The sequence below is a fragment of the Jaculus jaculus genome, chromosome 1 (assembly GCF_020740685.1).
Source record: "Jaculus jaculus isolate mJacJac1 chromosome 1, mJacJac1.mat.Y.cur, whole genome shotgun sequence".
Taxonomy (NCBI): Eukaryota; Metazoa; Chordata; class Mammalia; order Rodentia; family Dipodidae; genus Jaculus; species Jaculus jaculus.
Window position 1 is genome coordinate 82,977,111 of NC_059102.1, and position 20,041 is coordinate 82,997,151.

Genomic DNA, 20,041 nt, shown 5'->3' on the forward strand with positions numbered 1-20,041 from the left:
TGTTCTCTTGTTTCCATCAAATCTTAACTTGCACACCCACATTTGAGTTTTACTCACAGAATCATGAGAGGGAGACAAGAGAGGCTCAAAATCAGAAAAACTGAGGGAAGAAAACAAGAACCTTTGTGAGAATCCAGGAATCCTGGAGTCTTAGTCCCTCACCTCAGACATCCAACCTTGGGGAGTCCTTGGTAGGGGGTTGTGTGGCACACAACAGAGAATGGTGTGGCACCCTGCTGGGATCCTGGACCCATCTGGAATTTTCACATATCCAAAACAGTTCAGTTCCCAAGCCACCCAAATGTGTGAGCTTTTGTTGCATTTCTGCTTCATTACTCTTTGAAATGAAATAAGGACACAGCTGTACCTCAATTTAAATCAGTGATTGCTCTTCTCTCTGACTCTCTACGGTGCCTACACTCCAAGACAATCAAGCTGTTCCCCACAAAATGAATCCTTGCTGCTTTTGTAGGTCTGTGCCTACATTAGATTAAGAGTCAAGCATTCAAATAATCACAGTGGGGATGGACAGCTAGGGGGTGCTGTTAGTTTTAATCTGCCATTCAAATAAACCTTCTGGCCAATGATTCAACCTACTTTCCTGAATGGATGTTCTATAATTCATGTTGAGCATATCCTTCTTTGTTGTTTTGTTTGTTTCATGCTGTGTGGTATGCATGCATTTGTGTATGTGTGGTCCTAGGTACATGGGTGCACATGTATGTGCAGATGCATGTGTGTGGATGCCAGAGGTAAGTGGTCTACTTCTTTTTGAGATAGGGTCTCTCATTGGCCTGGATCTCATTGATCAGGTTAGGCTGGCTGGCCAGCAAGTCCCAGGAATCCAACTGCCTTTGCCTTTCCAGTGCTGGGATTATAGGCATGTGCCACCATGCCTGGCATTTACATGGGTATTGGGGAATGAACTCAGGTCTTTAACATTTTTATAAGGCAAGCACTTTGCCAACTGAGTTATCTCTCCAGCCTTCATGTTTCACGCCCCTTTAAGTTTCATGCCCTCCATCTGAATGTGAAAACTTTTGCTTTCATAGGACTAAAGTAAGGCAAGGGGCTGTGATCAGACTACAAACAAGCTCTTGGAAGAATAAACACTAGAATTCAAGTGACTTAACCCTTGGTGTCCCTTCATATTTCCGTGCTTGTTCACTTTCCATTAAAGCAAGTGGCTTCCACAACATAAGCAAATCCATCAGTGTTAATTTACTGGGTCATGCCGTTTGCTACTTTACCAGTCACTAAACCCTGACAGACACCGGCTGGTAGGGTGGGATGACCACCATGTGAAGGTCTCTCTAGCAGAGATTCTGGCTGAAGACTGTGTTCACTCGGACATTAACATGAGGCGGGGGACAGGAATAAAAGCACTGACCAACTTTCAGGTTTTATTTTTATGTTTCTGGGAATTGTTTAGAACCTGACAGAGAAAGGGAGAAACAGGGGGGTCGAGGAACAGGAAAGGGGAAGAAGAGAAGGAGGGAAGGGAGAAGGAGCAGAGTGGTGAGAAGGGAAAAAGAGATTTGGAAAAGTTTTGATTGAGATGATGAATATTAAATTATATAGATCATATGAATAAGATCTGGTTTGGATGAAGATACCTCAGTAAATGTTAGATTCTCCCCAGAAACTCAGTTAATTTCTTCCCTCAGAATTTTGGAACAATCCTCATTTAGCAATAAAGAAACTTAATGTTGGTTGAATCTACAATAAGTTGACAAAGAAAATTTAGAAGGGCATTCATTAGCTCACCCTGATCCAGGAAACATAATTTTCTACTTTGGAGCAAAAATAAAAAATAAAAAAAAATAAGCAGGGTATGGTGACACATACCTTTAATTGCAGCACTCTGGAGGCAGAGGTAGGAGGATCACTTTGAGTTGGAGGCCACCCTGAGACTACATAATGAATTCCAGGTCAGATTGGGCTAGAGTGAGACTCTACTTCAAAAAACCAAAAAAAGAAAAAAAAATTGGGGGAAATATTTCAATTGTATAAGCGTATATGTTCAGAAAACCCATACTCACTATATTTGTTTTGAAAAGCAAAGGTATATGATCACTCACCTTAAGCTGAAGTTGCCCATTTTGGGGAAGCCTTTCAAATACATAGTAAATCCGTTCCCTGGGGGAGTCTTTATCTATGGCTGAAAGAACAGCACTGGACAGGATATGCGTATCGCCCATGTTCAATGCAATTTCAGCCTTTCTGCAAAAAAAGTCTATGTTTATATGGAAATGGAGCGGAATACTTCATGCACATTGTTACAGTTCCTACCCACAAAAGCCAGACATAGGAAATAGGCTCTCACTTCATTTTACATGTGAAAAATTTGGAAGCAGTGGCCCAGCAACAATAACTAGAATACTAGGTGATAGACACCTCATTTCTTACACATTTACAGTTTTATAAGTCAAGATGCAGTTAACCAAGTGCCTTTTTATTTTTATTTGACACAACAACAGCTCCATGAAGAATGTGGATTGGGTGCTCTTATTCTAATTTTACAAAGAATTTTACTGAAAGTGCCTTCTATAATGTTCCCAGACCATTCATGACAAGGTCGTTAACTATTTGGTTATCCATGGCTGTCTGAATCCTCTTCCTCGCCCTGGTAATGTTCTGTTGCTTGCACGGTGTTTATAAAAATTCGTCTTCCCCAGTGCTACCTAGAGCCACCAGGGTATCTTCTCACACTGGAACAGCTGACTGGCCCACCCAGCAGACAGCGAGCAACAGCTGTGTCTATCTTGATACTGTTATCATTTCCACAAGCAAGATGGCCTCCCCCCTCACCCAAGTGGGAAAGGGATCTCTTTCATTAATGTTCTATGCTGCCGTCACCACACATGCCTACTCTGTTTACCTTCCCAGCTTTGTTTCTGGGAAAGACTGGGATGCCTGAAGTCCTTGGGAGTCAGAGCTAGGACAGAATCTTACCAGTTGACATAAGCCCTTTGCTGAGAAGACGGACCTTGACCCCTCCGTTCCAGCTCCCTCACTGAAGGGAAGGGTCTTCCCACCCAGGACTGACACCCTCCCTGGCAGTAGGGGAGACTCTGAACTCTCCAGTGGAGAGCATGAATCCCAGTACGCTAGATGGCTAAAGAGTATTTTGGCTAGGAACTTACAGAGATTCTAGGTGCCTTTCATAAAAAGAAAATGTTCAACCAAGGAAAGAAGCTAATTTGAGGAAGAAGATGAGGAGTTCAATAGGAAGAGTGTCAGAGAAGACAAGTACCATAATGTGAGTTATCCTAAAAGGGACCCTGGGGCAAGGACCATGGTACTTTATTTAGAAAAGGATCCTGGGAAGTAGGAGAGTGGAAACAGATGAGAACAGGAAAGAAGAAAATATAAAAAAGCATACTTTTACTGCTATAGGGAATTGGGTCTCAATCCCACTAGAGATCTTTTCAGTTTAACTTGTCTAAGAGAAGGGATCTAATTATGTTGCCCTGATCTTTAAGTTAAAGAGACCCTCTTGTGTGAGCCTCCCAAGTATTTGTGACTACAGATGGCCACCACTGTGCCCGGCTGAGAAGTGTGTGTGTCAGGATGTGTGACTCTAATGATGTTTCTGGAAGACAGATGAAGGCATCTTTGTCTTCTCCACCAGCTCCATGGTTACTGGCTGTCCCATAGCACTCTCTGCTATGCTTTCACATGGGCTAAGGGAGCCCTTGCTGCTTCCTGAGGAGGAGGCATGGAGCGTGTACTATGGGTATCTGAGGTGGGACACTGACCCTCTACAGGGTACATTCTCCCACAACCATTATTAGGACTAGAGGTATGCTGAGGGGTGGGGCATGAACTATCAAAAAAAACAAAATGGTATCAAATGCTCTACCAGGGGCCAGTAAAAGGAGATTGCCTTTAAAGGAATAGCTTTTAAAAAGTGGCAAGAAGATGGGCAGAAATGGAAGTAGCCGGCACAAGCTACTCTTCTACAGGTTTGGCAGAAATGAATGGGGAGTTAGATTGACTTTGTGTTTTGAACATAAAGATAACTGCATGTAATAATGATTATAAAGAATTCTTTGGACCACTCACCATACAGTAGCCAGCCTTTCAAGCATGTGTACATGTTTTACTTGACTTTATCTTTGCAGCACTCCTTTGAAGAGGATGTTAACAAAGCTCAAGAGTGGTGGTGTGGCGTGCTTGAGGTTATACCACTGGTAAGTGCTGGCTTGAGTCAATCTGACTCCAGCATTTGCTCTCCAAACCACTAGCTATATCCTGTGTCTTGGTAACAGAAAGACACAAGAGTGGAAATTGGATGTGGAGCAGGAAACAAATGGTGAAGCATATTTTAGGAGGAAGCAAGAGATGGGCTACTGAAAGATACATCTGAAAGAGAAGCAGACAAGTACTTCCTTTCCACAAGAAGAAAAGAAGGAGAAAGGGATAGAAAGGAAATGGTTTTAAAGAAGTGATAAATGTCTGAAGTGCTAGATGTGCCTGTGACCCTGAGTAGATCACTGTACATCACACACAGGTGCTAAGATGTCACACTGTAGCCCCAAACTGCATTCAATGATTGTGCCAAATAAAACATATCTTTTAAAAGAAATGAGAAAGGAGGGACTTTGATGCAGGATTCAAAGATATTTGTCTACTAATTCAGGAAATTTAGTTGCAAGTATGTGGGCATACCTTAGGAGTAACTGTTGAAGTCCCTTTATATCTCTGGTTTTGGACAGTAAGACACTACCCACAACTTTAGCTAAGATTTACTGAAATAATGTGTGTGGATGTTTAATATAGTCTTTCACATAATAAGTACTTAATGGTAGTTGTTTACCCTCTTCAAGTGAGATGACCAGAAAAAGGTTTTGTAAAACTATAATATTCTTCATTTTTCCTCTTCCTCTTCTCCTTCCCTCTTCTCCTCCCCCTATGTCTGTCACGGGTCTTCCCATACAGCCAAGGTTAGCCTCAAATTCACTATGTCACCCAAGCTGACCTCAAACTCACCACCTTTTGGCCTTTTCATCCTGTGCTTGGATAACAGCATATTTGTAATCAAGGTCAAACCAATCTGACATTCCCACATTGAAATAAAGATGCAGATATTTCTGGTGAATATTCTTAAACTGATGTCTGAGAGGTAGCCCTTTAATAATTCACCACCAGTATTTTCCTTATTATCAGTCCTTAGGGGAATAGTGTAGAGGAGGCAGGATATGGCAGAGACTTGTTTAATTCCTTTTTCTTACATAGTACAGAAGTCTTCAGGCAGTTAGAGGTTTTCAGGACATGTTTACTTCCTGATAAAAATGCAGCCTGTCCATTCGATGCCACTAATTGGTACACCAGAGTCCTTGAGGGGGCCCCAAGAACCAGATGTTTGTTTGTACCTAGCCCTGGAGAAGACTGTGCTATCTCAAGCTTCTGAACAGTAGACACATGTAAAGAAATTGCTGGAAAGTTAGAAGTGCAATTGGTAAAGTTCTGTCCTCAAAGTCTGAGCAGCTGCAGAGGGAGGTGCTGCAAGGTTTTGCAACTCAGACTGCCAGAATTTTAAGAAGCAGCATTTTGCTCTGTGAGATGACAGGGTGCTGATCCATATGAAACATGGTTGAAGAGACAGACCAAGATGAAGAAAGTGGGACTGAGTTCTTTCCTCTGTTACTCTTGGTTGAATGTTCAGCCTAGCCAGGCATGGAGGCACACACCTTTAATCCCAGCACTCAGGAGGCAAAGGTAAGAGGATCTGGAGCTGGAGGCCAGCCTGGGACTACATAGTGAATTCCAGGTCAGCCTGGTAGAACCTACCTAGAAAAAAAAGTTCAGCCAAATCTATTATGAGAACTGTTATAATTAACCCTGCCACTCATCAGTCAAGTCTATATAGGAAGTGTGTGTGTGTGTGTGTGTGTGTGTGTGTGTGTGTGCACGCATGCGTGTGCATGCATGCCTGCAGGTGTTTATTTAGTAGAACATGAATCCTTCACTGTATGTTCAGTCATTCTTATTTTTTATACTTAAATTATGACTTTTAGAAGGAAATCAAATTACATAAGGACTAATTATTTGGGAGACTATATTTAGTGGCATTTGCAGTACAACTTGACATAGCAAGTTGCAAAGATAGGCACAATAGAAGACTTGCTTCCTTGCCAGACACACTCCCCCTGTGCACCTGTATCCAAAAACTTTATGGAATCCGAATCTGAAAGGGTTCTCCCTGGGCAGCTTACTTGCTGAGTGTTGGTTTCTCATCATTAACTGGGGTGATCTTTACTGAAATGGTTTTCAGTATTTTGTGTTTCCCATCTGACAACTGGATCACAAAGTCATCAGCAAGGCTCTCGGAGTCATCATGGACATATGCCAACTTCATTCCTGGAAGAAGGAGAAAAGAAAGAGAAAATCAGTCTTATTTAATATTGTCACAGATAACCTGTTCCCATTTCAGAGGAAATGGTTCAGGCAAGAGTTCAATAATCAATGCAATAGAGTGAAATGAAGCCTGTTTTGTGAATTCATTCGTAGCCCATTAAAGTCTTTCTTTAAGGCTGGGCGTGGTGGCACACACTTTTAATCCCAGCACTTGGGAGGCAGAGGTAGGAGGATTGCCATGAGTTCGAGGCCACCCTGAGACTACATAGTGAATTCCAGGGCAGCTTGGGCTAGAGGGAGACCCTACTTTGAAAAACCAAAAAAAAAAAAAGAGTCTTTAAATAAGTTAGTATTTCATAAACCATATAAGAATGAAGGTGTTAGTGTTGAAATGAAAATTTAAAAATAAATTATTTGGGGGCTGGAGAGATGGCTTAGCGGTTAAGCGCTTGCCTGTGAAGCCTAAGGACCCCAGTTCGAGGCTCGGTTCCCCAGGTCCCATGTTAGCCAGATGCACAAGGGGGCGCACGCGTCTGGAGTTTGTTTGCAGAGGCTGGAAGCCCTGGCGGGCCCATTCTCTCTCTCTCTCCCTCTATCTGTCTTTCTCTCTGTGTCTGTCATTCTCAAATAAATAAATAAATTAAAAAAATATATATATGGGGAAAATGAGAATTCTATTTCAGATAACCATCAAAATAAATTCTAATGGGTTCAAAACTTCCTTATCAAAATTATCTGAAGGCTGAAGAGATGGATCAGCTATTAAAAGCATTGACTGTGAAAGCATTGAGGGCCTTATGAGGTCCAAAAGATCACTGACTTTGATCCCAGGAGCCATATAAACATCTGGGCATGGCAATGTGCATATATGATTTCAATCCCATAGGGGTCAGAGACCCAAGAATCACCAAAGCCTACAAAAACCTTGCAAGCTCTGGGCTCAGTAAGAGACTCCAGCTCAAGTAAGAATGGCAGGAAGAGTGATGGAGTGGGACACCTGATGTTCCAATCTTACCACCACAGGCATGTGTACCCTCTACAAGGGGGTGTACATAAGGTGTCACACTGGCACATACACATGCATACACTACACACACATACCACCACCACCACCTTACACACACAGGCAAAAAAAATTTTAAGAGTGTCTGATTGAGAGGGGGAGGGGATATGATGGAGAATGGAGTTTCAAAGGGAAAAGTAGAGGGAGGGAGGAAATTACCATGATATATTGTCTACAATTATGGAAGTTGCCTATAAAAATAAAAATAAAAGCTTGCCTAGTAATTTTACAGAAATGCAAGATACTCAGAATAGCAAAAATAGTCTTGAAAAAAAATAAAATTGAAAACCTTGATTTTCTATTTTCAAAATTTATACAAAACTATAAGAAATACTAAGACATATGAATTAAGTTATGTGCAAAATGTTTATTGATATGTGCTCATTAGTACTATGAAACTGAAAACTATTAGATATTGAAAATTAGGCCACTGTATAAAATACACGGTAGAACTTTTTTTTTTTTTTTTTTTTTTTGTCTCTGACCTATAACTCCCAGTACTAGAAATACATTACTACTCACAATAAACCATTGATAGGAGAGACCTATGAAGTCCCCAAAACAAGTTTCTGTCAAAGTACTTGATTACCCACCTGAGGCAGAAGGTAAGACCCTATTGCTTAAGATACCATATGCTGCCAACACAGAGCTTGAAGAGACCTGGCTGGAATCCAGAAGAAAACCAGTCCCCAGAGAGCCTATCTAGTGCTGGAAAGTACTACATGAGCTACTGGGGGAAAGTGGCCAAAAAACGGTCTGAGCAACCAGAGGTCTAAGCTACTCTGAAGCAAACACACTGACAGGATGTACAGGCCAGTGCAATAGTGGCACACAGCCTTGGTGGGTAACCAGCAGCTTCCTGATTGGCTGATCTACTCAGTGTAAAGGAAGCTATATCTGGAAATGGGATCCAGATCAGAATCCTATGGAGACAAAGACTATGCTCGCCAGTGTCAAGCTCTCACTAGTCTTTGGCTAAAAGAAGAATGGCATACATCAAATTCGCTCTAAATTAATAATGCTTATCCAATTTAAACAATGCTGACTTCACTCTCTGTGAGAGAATCTGATCTTTTTCAGAAGGTAGTGAGACCCGAGGAGATAAACTACCCTCACACTTCAGCCAAGCCACACCTGAAATCATAGAGGAACTGGGGAGCCAAGCAAGAGCGCTGCTTCCATGCTGATCCTGATAGTCAGCACCAGGGTGTAGGAGACAAACCCTAAAGATACTCAACACCTACCAAAGCAGAGATCCAGAGGCTCCCAAGAGCTCATAACTGAAGTAGACTTAAAACTCACCCACCACGGCTCAGAGAATTTTGTGGACAGGGTGGAAAGATTGTAAGAGCCACAAGTTGAGACATCATGCCCAGAGTTATTCCCTCCCTGCCCCAAAATAACTGACTGCTGCTGCCACAACGCATAACCCAACCCATAATCCCATACGGAATACCTACAACCCTACTGAGGACGAGCCCACTGGAATGGGGACAAGGACAAGGGAAAAGAGGGTACCAACCATGATATACCCATACAAAATATATTGTTAATAAAAATGATGAAAAATAGGCTATGTAGCTAAACAGAATTCTCAAAAGAAGAAATTTTTAAAAAATCAACATAAATGAACTAAAACTAAAATAAAGGTGAAAAATTTTTTTTGAGAATGTCACTAAAGCATTCATTTATGTAAACAATTTTTGAGGAGGAAAGAAAGGTAAAACAACCAAAAAGCTGACTTTCATGTTTCATGAGAATAAATTTTGAATTATTATTTCTTTTTCTTTTGTTTTAAACTTGAAGTAACTTATTTGTAACACTATACTGTGTTATTTGTAGCACAGGGTTATTGATTTCAACAAAACATCCTTGACATTTAAGAATTTATTTGTTTGCAATTAATAAAAACTGAAAAATAGAAGAATTTCTTTTCAAATTTAAACATGAGATGACATTGTATAACTATGACAAAATAAACTTCGGCACCTAGAGCCTACCCTTAACTGGAGAAACAAATAATTGAATGACAGTAGAAAAGATGTCAATCAAACGTTAATAAGTGTAGGCCCCCTTGTAGCCCACAATTGTTGGTAGCTTGGAGAATGAGCTCATGAATGGGGTACCATCACAAGGGTGAAGGAGATCAACACAGAGAACAATGAACTCCTACCAAATCAGATATCCAGAGACCCAGAGGCCCCAACACCTCATCACTGAAGCAGACCAAAAATGAACCCAACATGACTCAGGGAAATTTGGGGGAAGAAGGGGTGGAAAGAATGTCAGAGCCACACATTGGGTCATAATATACAGAGACATTTCTCCTACCCATAACTGTGGGCTAACTCCACAATGCATGACTCATATACCTCAACAAGAAGGGGCTAAGGGGAGGGGGTAGGACATGGATGAGCCTAACAATGGTACCAACTTGACTGTATTCACTGAGTACAAAACTAATTAATAAAAAAAAAAAAGAAGAAGAAGAATTTTTAAAAATACAGTAAGATGAAGCAGACAGAGAAGAAATAGTCTGGGAAGTCCAGGTTGCTTCCAGGAGGAGGTGAGCAGAAAGCTACATTCTAAAGTTACTACCTTGGCCAGCCTCAGGTAGGGAAGGAACTTCCAGATTGAGAAAATTAAATGTGGAGAAGGAAATTGAAAGTAGGCAGTGATTTTAGAACTGAACACTTGCTCAAATAAGTATTTTTATACATGGAAAGTGGAATAAGATCAATTTTTTTACAAAGTAATTAAAAATAATTATAGCTGCTATTCCAAAGTGTTGCTTTCCTAAAGAACAAATTATCTCCTTAGAGACTAATGAATCATTATTTTATGCGGCTCTGTATTTATTTTCCACTGTGAAATTTTTGGCACACAAATCTCTTAAAATATAGCCCCATGATCTCAATAGGTTTTTTAAAAGAATTTTATCATTATGATTAAAGTTTTGTGCTAAAATCCTTTAAAAGTCATAAATATCCTTTTTGGTATTCTGACTAAAAGAAAACATGTTGCCCAGCACCCACGTAATACCCAGGTGGGTATGGTGGCTGTCTGCAATCCTAGCACTCGGGAGCTGGAACCAGACAAGATGGCTGGTTAGACTGGCCATTGACAAGCTCTGAATTCAAGCAAGAGACCCTGCCTCAGTAAACAAAGTGGAATTTGATGAAGGAAAACAGTCAATATCAACTTCTGGTCTCCACTCATACCCACACATGCATGTATGAACACACATGCATACATGCACACCACACACACATACACAAGTCAAACCCAAATGTGTTACTATCTCTTCATCTACCTATCTTTTCTAGTCCATAGTTCATCCTGCAGTAATAAATATATAGAGTGAATGCTACCTCTTTTCTCCTACTTCTGTAATCTGTTATCATTTCTGGGACGAAAAATGATTTTTTTTAAAGTTATTTTTTTATCTATTTGAGAGAGACAAACACAGAGAGAAAGGCAGAGAGAGAGAGAGAGAGAGAGAGAGAGAGAGAATGGGCGCGCCGGGGCCTCCAGCCACCGTGAACGAATTCCAGACACGTGCACCCCCTTGTGCATCTGGCTAATGTGGGTCCTGGGGAACCGAGCCTCGAACCGGGTCCTTTGGCTTCACAGGCAAGCGCTTAACCACTAAGCCATCTCTCCAGCCCCGAAAAATGATTTTTAAATTTAGGTTTTGGGGCTGGGGAAATGGCTCAGTGGTTAAAAGTGCCTGCTATACAAGTCTGAAACCCAAAGTTTAGATCCTCAGAAACCACGTAAAACAAAGTAATACACAAATCTGTAGCCCTATTGTGCCTATGGCAACAGGAAATGTGGTCTGGAAAATTCCTAGGTTGAGACCAGTTAGTCTCCTGTTCACATCAGCAGACAAGAGAGACACTGTCTCAAACAAGATGGAAGGTAGGGCCAACACTTTGAGGTTGTGCTCGGACCTCTGCATGTGCACATGTATTCCCATATACACATATCACACACACACACATACACACATGCACACACACACACACACACACACACACACAAACACAGAGAGAGAGAGAGAGAGAGAGAGAGAGGAATTTATGTTTTTAACTGGCAAAAGAATTGTATGTCCTTTTGGTACACAGCATAGTATTTTGATATATTCATACATTTTAGTATGCTTAAATCTCCCTAATGTATATTACCTCACATTGTGTCTCTGTGTACACGTGTATGTGTGGTGAGAGCACTTAAAAAATTAAGTAGGTTCAAGTGTACAATATCATTATTAACTATAGCTACAATGTACAATAGACATCTTAAACTTATTCCTCCTATCTAAATGTAGTTTTGTACATTGTGTAATTTGTACATTGTACATTGTACAACAGCTCTCAATGCCTCAAACCAGCTTTTGTAACCTCCACTCTAATCTCTGCTTCAGTGAATTCAACTTTTTCTTTCTTTTTCTATTTTTGGCATATATGTGAGTATAGGTTGTGTGCTGTGATATATTGTGGCATGTATATGAATAGCATATCCACTTGTGTGTGTGTACATGAATGTGCCCCATGTGCACAAGCCAAACCTCCTCTCTCACACTTCCAATTAATTTCCTTGATGCAGAGTCTCACTGAACCTGGCTGAGTAGTGAGCACTGACAATTCTGCTGTCTCTACTCCTCATGGAGCTGGGGTTACAGGTGTATATGGCCAATGAGCTTTTTAGGTGGATGCCAGGGGTCAAACTCAGAGACTCTTGGAAAGCACTTTTACTCACTGAGCCATTTCTTCAGCCCCAAGTTCACCTTTTTCCAAACCCACATTAAGTGTGGGTTAAGTGATTATTAACCAGCAATTATAAGTGAATAGAAGTGGAATGTGGTCTACCAGTTCTGAGAAGCTCCATGGAGAAGTTGTGAATAAATTCATGATTCTGGTCAGAGCTGGCTCGTGACTTGTTCTGAGGATAGTCTTTGCTGGACACTGCATTGATGAGGAGACCATGACGGGGCTGGCGAGTAATGGTGAACAGCAAAGGGTCCTTGGGTATGTCCTGGTCAGCAGCACTGATAATGGAAGAGTCCAGCTCTGTTGTCTGACCCTCACACACCTAAGCAGGAGCAAGCCAGGAAATCAGCAGACTGTGAAATCCAACTTTTTGTCTACTAGTTTCTTTTAACAAACTGCCAAAACGTACATTTATTTTAAAATATCCTATTTCAAAATTTCCATGACAGCTCATAGATAATGGGTCCTAAAACATTTTTTATTAAACAGAAACTGAAAAATACAAATATATAAATCTCCTTGCATATTTTATCTGAAGACTTCAAAGCAGTTCTTACTTCCATGTGCAACAAAAGACATGATTTAAAACATATATGTTGTTTATAATTCAGAGGTTAAGGAAAAACAACCAAAAGTTTGCCTACTTTCTGGAGCTTCAGATACCAATTTGTTATTTTTGCCTCCTGAGCCTCCTTGCTTCTAGAATTCTTATGTTTCTACAATCTGTTATTTTCCTCTGGGATCTCCTTGCTTCTAGAATTCTTGTGTTTCTACAATCTGTTATTTTAGCCTCTGGGATCTCCTTTCTTCTAGGATTCTTGTGTTTCTACAATCTGTTATTTTAGCCCCCAGGATCTCCTTGCTTCTAGAATTTTTGTGTTTCTACAATCTGTTATTTTAGCCCCCAGGATCTCCTTGCTTCTAGAATTTTTGTGTTTCTACAATCTGTTATTTTATTCTCCAGGACTTCCTTGCTTCTAGAATTCATGTGTTTCTAAGTGTTCTGGAAATAGCACAGATATCAATTATATGTTCTGAACATATGTCTTAAGTTTTATTATTGAAGTAAAAACTGTATTTCACTGTGACCAAGAACAATTGAAAGGATGCTTCTAGGAGCATGTAGCATTTATTTTAATTATTCACCTTTCCCTAATTCTCACAACTTTCTTGAATGACTTTTCCTACTCCCTTCCCATATCCCACCTCAGGCATTGTAATCCTTTGAACACAGACAGTGGAATGTTTATGGTCTCAAGAAGGTTCCAGTCATTTAGAATTTGACCACAGGATACTTAGCTATCTTGACATATTTTCCCCCTCATAGTGAGAAAATAGCAAGGAAGTGCTTGTCTCCTGTTTTGAAATATACCAAGATCTAAGTAATAGAAGTGCACAAATTCTACTCTTGCTTCATGGGGCTCTCTGTAAGGTCACTGTGCTACATGCTTGGAGGACATAAATGTCCTCAAGAATCAAAGTCAGCTGGGACTAGGAAGGCCTGTCCACAAGTCATATAGTTAAAGGAAGGAATATTGAGTGCTGCTAGATAGGAAGAAATAAGAAACAGAGAAAAGTGGAGTATACCAGGATATCTTGTTGAGGGAATAGTCAAGCCTGGAAAGGTTCCTATGGTTTAGAATTGTGGGAATACTCTTTCTGTTTGGTTCCTCCCACTGGCCTTGAAAGAAATGCTCTGCAACTACATGTGATACTTGGCAAAAATGATGCTGATTTAATCTGGCTCTTTATTAAGGATGAAGAAAGTTTCATAGATTAATTTAGAATTCTATACTTATTATCTCATCTTTGACAGCAATGTCACTTCCCCCAACAACTTTAATAAAGCAACTTTAAAATATGTTGCAATTATCCTTCATTATAAAGCTTAACTATGAAGATTTTCCCCATTGACTCATTACTTGGTAATGTTTCTCATTTACAAAATGGTAAGTTCACAGGATTACTAGGAAATTTTCTTGAAAAATGTGAAACTCTTCTTTTGAGATTAAATTATTTCTTGACTTTATGACAAAACAAATTTTAAAACAATGCATATAGAAGACACACCTTTGCTAGTAGGCAGGTTTAGAAGGGAATTATAACAACTTAATCTAAACCTTCTGTAGTACAACTTGATGGCAACCTAACTACACAATAAATTTACTTTTTCACAAGAAATACAAGTGTGGCTATATTAAAAAAAAAAAAAAACCCTTAAGGCCAGTTCTACCAATGACACAAGGGGCCCTGTCACTCCACAAGAGCGTCTATAAAGAAGTACAAGTGAGAGTGTGTGACTTACAGAGAGGAGCAAGGGGCACTCTCCCAGAAGCCTAATTATTCCAGAAGCCCAAACCCTACACAGATAAAGACAAAAGAGGTAGGTGTAGAATAAATCACTTTGTAGATTTTTTTTTTTTATCTCATATAATTACTGAAGGGCTCTCCAGAGAAACTCATGTGCCAAAAGAAGAGGAAAGGCAGGAGCTGGCTCTTAAATTTCATGCTGAGGTGACTCTCATGTCCCATTAAGAGTCAGTAGAAAATTAAAATCAAATAAAGAGTTTTGCATTTAGAACATGATTATTTTAGCAAAAAATAAGGGAAAATAATAACTTTAGTCAACATCAAAAAAAGATAGCAAATGTAACAATGACAATAAAAACCAGTGATACCTATTCATTAAGGACCATTAAGTTGGTGCTGAACTCAATCTTCATGGTTATTCCTTAAAGAAGATTCAATGCATATCTTTTCAGAAGAGGAAACAGAAACATAAAAGAAATAACTCACCTAATGTCCCATGATTAAAAGGCAAAAGCCTATGCTCACCATATTTCATCAGGATTTGCTAAGTCATATGTCTGAATTAAAGTCACCTAAGTAGATATATAATTATTTTATAATAATTATATACTGATATGGAAAGATTTCCAATCTGCATAATTAGGTTTTGCTTTAAAAAAATAAGTGTAGTCATAGGTATAATGATTCCCTTATTTATAACTAAAAACCTACAGAAAAATTATTCTACAAAAACATATTACTGGCATGATTATGAATAAGTTGGGTTACATGGTTAACCTATTTATGCCTCATTTCTTTGAAACCCAATGGCAATAACAATTCCATCACCCTAAGAGCCTATTTTGAGAATTACATATGTACATATGCAGAAGACGTACAACCTAGAATTTAGTAAGTACTCTATTATGTACATGCACATATACTCAAGTAAATGATTTCATGCATTTATTATGTCAGTACTTATTATCATTGTCATTATTATTATTATTAAATTCATAGTTTTAAGTGATTAATTACATGACATGGCACTCCTCTTCCCCACTCTTCACCAAACTAATGTGCTCAGTGCATCTGGACCAGCAAGGTGAAAATAAAAGTGATAAAATGAGAGAAATGATGCTAACTTACTCTCCATTGGAGAATCTGCTTCTCTTTTTCATATAGATGTAGATCCTAAGGAGAGAGCCAGCCCATCATACCTCAAAAGGGCCCCGGCCAAAACTAGGAAAAATTGGTGAAACAAGCAAGAGTACTGTTTTCCTGGTGAACCAGATACCAGCACAAGGGGAAAGTAGATCAACACAGAGAACAATGAACTCCTACCAAATCAGATATCCAGAGACCCAGAGGCCCCCAACACCTCATCACTGAAGCAGACCAAAAATGAACCCAACATGGCTCAGGGAAATTTTGCAGAAGAGGGGGTGGAAAGAATGTCAGAGCCACACATTGGGTCATGATATGCAGAGACATTTATCTTACCCATAACCACAATGCATGACCCATATACCTCAACAAGGAGGGGCCAAGGGGAGAGGGTAGGTCACGGATGAGCCTAATAATGGTACCAAACTGACTGTATTTGCTGAATACAAAACTAATTAGTAAAAAAATTAATTGAAAAAGAAGAAAATGAGAGAAATGGAGTGCACTCTAATATGGGTTCTTACAGTAATATTCTGCACCACAAAGTCAGGAGCTTCATCGTTTGTGGGGTTGATTATAATATAAAATGTTGTCTCCAAGGAACGTTGCTCCCCATCTGTAGCATACATCACAAACTGGTCAGCAGTTGGCTCCATCCTCAGGTGTCTGGACTGCACATAGTTAACATGAAAAGCCTTCATGTCTTTCCACAGAAACGAAGCTAACATATACCAAGATGGAATGGGTAGAAAAAGAAAAACAATGTTTCCAAGTTACTGGTCCTCAAACTTTTTTTTTTTTTTTGTATTTTTTATGAGAGAGAGAGAGAGAGAATTGGTGCACCAGGACCTTTAGCCACTGCAGTTGAACTCCACACACATGCGCCTTCTTGTGCACATGTGCAACCCTCTGTGCTTGCTTCACCTTGTGCATCTGGCTTATGTGGGATCTGGAGAGTAGAACACGGGTCCTTAGTCTTCACAGGCAAGCACCTTAAGTGCTAAGCCATCTCTCCAGCCCTAGTCCTCAATCTTTAATCCACTAATAGCCTGTTTTTCAGCAAAGCAGATAGGTCATAATAGTTAACCTAATCCCATTGTCAGGGATTGCTACAACACCCACCAACCAACATAAAGGCAGACATCAACAGATCATTAAGAAGTATTCAAATTTTCATAGTGAACAAAGAGTGATGGTCACTCTTCAGAGCCATGGGATGAATGCCAATGAGAACCACCTTTGAGTGAATCGCTGCTTCTATAGAAGTGGTTCTTGACAGTAGGGTGAGAGCCAGACCACCTCTCATAAAAAGGCAAAATGAGAGTGAACCAATTACTTGTCTGTACAACATACATCAAGCAATTCACTGGAGTGAGTAGAATTAGCTCACTTGATGTTCAGATGTTTTGATATGGCCTTAAAAGAAGAAAAATATCTGCTAAGTTGTGAAATAAGTCACAAGCAATATTGAATAACCTCTAATGCAATTAATCTTAGATCCCGCCTTTCTCATATTTAAGGTGCAAATACCATAAAAGGAGCTTGAAAAACCATTTACTTCTAAATTATTATCTTTGCAAGTCTTTGGTGCTTCTTTCTTTTTCTGTTTTGGTTGCTTTGTTTTGCCTGAAATACGAGAGCTATTTTGCTAAGACACGTTCTATTTCCAAAATAAATATAATCTGCCTTAACATTTCAGGTTTTCTCTCTTTGTACCACTCATTGTACATTTTTCAGTCTTTCTTATTAATCTCAATTAAAAATGCTAAAAGATTGTGAGACTGAAACCCCATAAGCTCCCAGAAGATTCATTCTATCACAGCATTCTGTTGCTATGAGCCCCTTGTAAAAGATGATCTCTTCAATATTTATTCATATATTTTTCACAAGTGAAGTTTCCACTTGTTTACAAATTTGAATACATATTTTATCTTTAAATGAAAATATAAGATTCAAAAGTATCAACTATAGTAATAACAATACTACTAATAATAATAATCACTTGAATGTATATATGGTGTTTTAAACATTTTTGAAGTCCATTTCCAAAGCATTATATAGCCAGTCATGTTTATAAAAATAGGTGAGTCATTACTGGTCACAAAACTATGGCTTACCTATACTTATGCCCATATTGCTTTTCTCAAACCCTGCAGAAGGGAGTGTATTTTCAAGGTAGCCAAATTGGGGAGGAGAAACCAAAATAAATTCCACATCATCCACAGCAGTGTCTGGGTCAATAACGGACAAATGGTTAACAGTCAGGGCTGCTGAGAAGCCCTCATCCACCTCAAATATTGCACCTGCACACAAATAATGACATGAAGATGGCTTAGAATGAAGTCTTCCATCAGGAGAGTGGGGACTGAAGACAGTGATTGAAATTCCAATTCAGAAAAGCCTCCCCCAAGCAAATATGGTTCTATGGGAGATGTTCATTTCTTTTGGTGTAATTCTCTTTGCAGTGAAAATATTCAGGGCTAATGCATGGAATTTAATTTGACTTATGGAATTTTATATTTTTTTTAACTCAACCAAGCCTGATGATAATAGAAAGACAGAAATGCTCAGTGCTCTAGTACAGCTCTCTAGTTGTTCTCAAGCAACTCTGATTTCCCTTGTGTCCACACAGAAGTGACAAATGGAAATAAGAATTGCCAAACTGTTTTAATGATAAACCACTAAATGTAGTTTATGTACTCCTCAGGATCAGTTGTTACCTCTGTTTGTCAGAGCGTTAATTGCCTGAGAGCTATTATGAATTGCTCATAACGGATATTTTTTTCATGCCTTGGTGCTTAATTATTCTGCTGGGATAATGCTTCCTTTCCAGAACATTGCTTGGGAGATACTTTGCAAATTACAATAACATTCATACATATGCTTATTTTTTTTCTGAGAGACAGAACATATACGCAGTGCCTATGAAGAGATGACTTTCTGAAAAGCAAATATGGTTAAATGTATATAAATGGTCTCTTCGGTATACTCATTCTGTTTTAATAGAAATTATTATGGATAAAATAAATTATTCTCTCTCCAGCAGGCAAATGATATTTTCTCAAGTGAAATGAAACTAGAAGATGTGAGGATTTCATTGCTGTCCTTGTTCTGCACACACACACACACACACACACACACACACACACACACACATGCACGCACACAATTGTATTCTCTCTTCATACAGAAATACTTAAGGTTTTATAAGAGTAAATTCCTTTTCCTTACAGTTTATTATATATTGGAGTTCACTACAGCTCTCTGTTGAGACAATTACTGGAAGACAATTTTGTATGGCAGTTTTCTAATCTGACTAAGTACAGAGTATTTTTCCATGCATATGACATATAGTAAGATGATAGCATTTTAGTGGGAAAACATTGTCACCTATTGAAATTGAAGGTGGCTGATTATCTACTGGATAAACTGTGATGTTGAGATCATATACTGGAAAGGACTCATGAAGAGGAACAGATGGATCAGGTCCATTGTAGCAACAGCCATTCACCAAAGAGCCAGCTTCCCAATCCGAAACCACCAATGTGATGGTGTCAAAACAAGGCATCTGGCCAATCTCACCACCTGGAAAACACAACTAGTGCTGAAATCTAACTTTAAAAAAAAAATAGAGGATACCAACACGAAGTCCACTCTTGAATCTTTTACAAGCATTGAGCAGAAACTTAAGTGGATAAAACTCAAGTTTGTCACTATGAAATTAAATATAGCCATGAAAATAATGCAGCAATACTTGTCCATCTGTTGCCTTTGGTAAAATCCTTGCCAACCATTTATCACCATATGGAGGGGCAAGGCCCAGCTAACAAGGGTCTGACAGATCACAAATGAACAAGGGAGAGGCACAGAGCTTGACTAGTGCTGGTTTTATTTCACTCTTCTGTCTTAATCCTTTAGTGCTAGGACCAGCTCCAGTGAGAGACAGAAGGTACCCTCATCCCCTTGGTAATTGTCTTTCCAATTGCATTAACCACCTGAAATTTATAACCATCAACTACATAGCACCTAGGAGAAACAGAGAATGATAGGTAGGTGAAAACAAAGGTAATCAACATTTTGGTTATTCCTTTCAATGTTTTCTTTTTCACATATTAGTCAAATATTTTTTTAACAAGTAGTAATAGTACCTAGAATTTTGTTGCCATCTTTTTATTTCTTAGGTCTCACTCTGTAAGATTCGTAATGGTCCCAACTTGAACAGCAAGGGGAAGAAGGAAGGAAATGTCAGGATCACTTATTAGCAAACAGAACAATCTCATTCTACATAAATCAGGGGGGTTTCCTACTCAGGGTACAGAAAAGACATGCATGGGAGTTCTTGGTAATTCCTAAAAGTACCAAAAGGGAAACAATTCTGGGACCTCCA

At 39.3% G+C, this 20,041-nt stretch overlaps 1 protein-coding gene across 10 annotated transcripts in view; it reads right to left on the reverse strand.

Moving 5' to 3' along the window:
• Frem1 (FRAS1 related extracellular matrix 1) overlaps positions 1–20,041 on the reverse strand; it is a 181,176-nt gene that overhangs the window by 81,278 nt on the left and 79,857 nt on the right. For 8 of the 10 annotated variants that reach the window (XM_045154007.1, XM_045154003.1, XM_045154000.1 and 5 more), the window contains exons 17-22: positions 19,045–19,239; positions 17,772–17,957; positions 16,179–16,375; positions 12,298–12,520; positions 6,222–6,366; positions 2,082–2,223 (exon numbers count right to left, since the gene is read on the reverse strand). In XM_045154007.1, the coding sequence (XP_045009942.1) occupies positions 2,082–2,223; positions 6,222–6,366; positions 12,298–12,520; positions 16,179–16,375; positions 17,772–17,957; positions 19,045–19,239 (1,088 nt within the window). Of the gene's footprint in view, positions 1–2,081; positions 2,237–6,221; positions 6,367–12,297; positions 12,521–16,178; positions 16,376–17,771; positions 17,958–19,044; positions 19,240–20,041 lie in introns of those variants that run through there. The other 2 variants (XM_045154062.1, XM_045154014.1) reach the window with 2 other exon arrangements.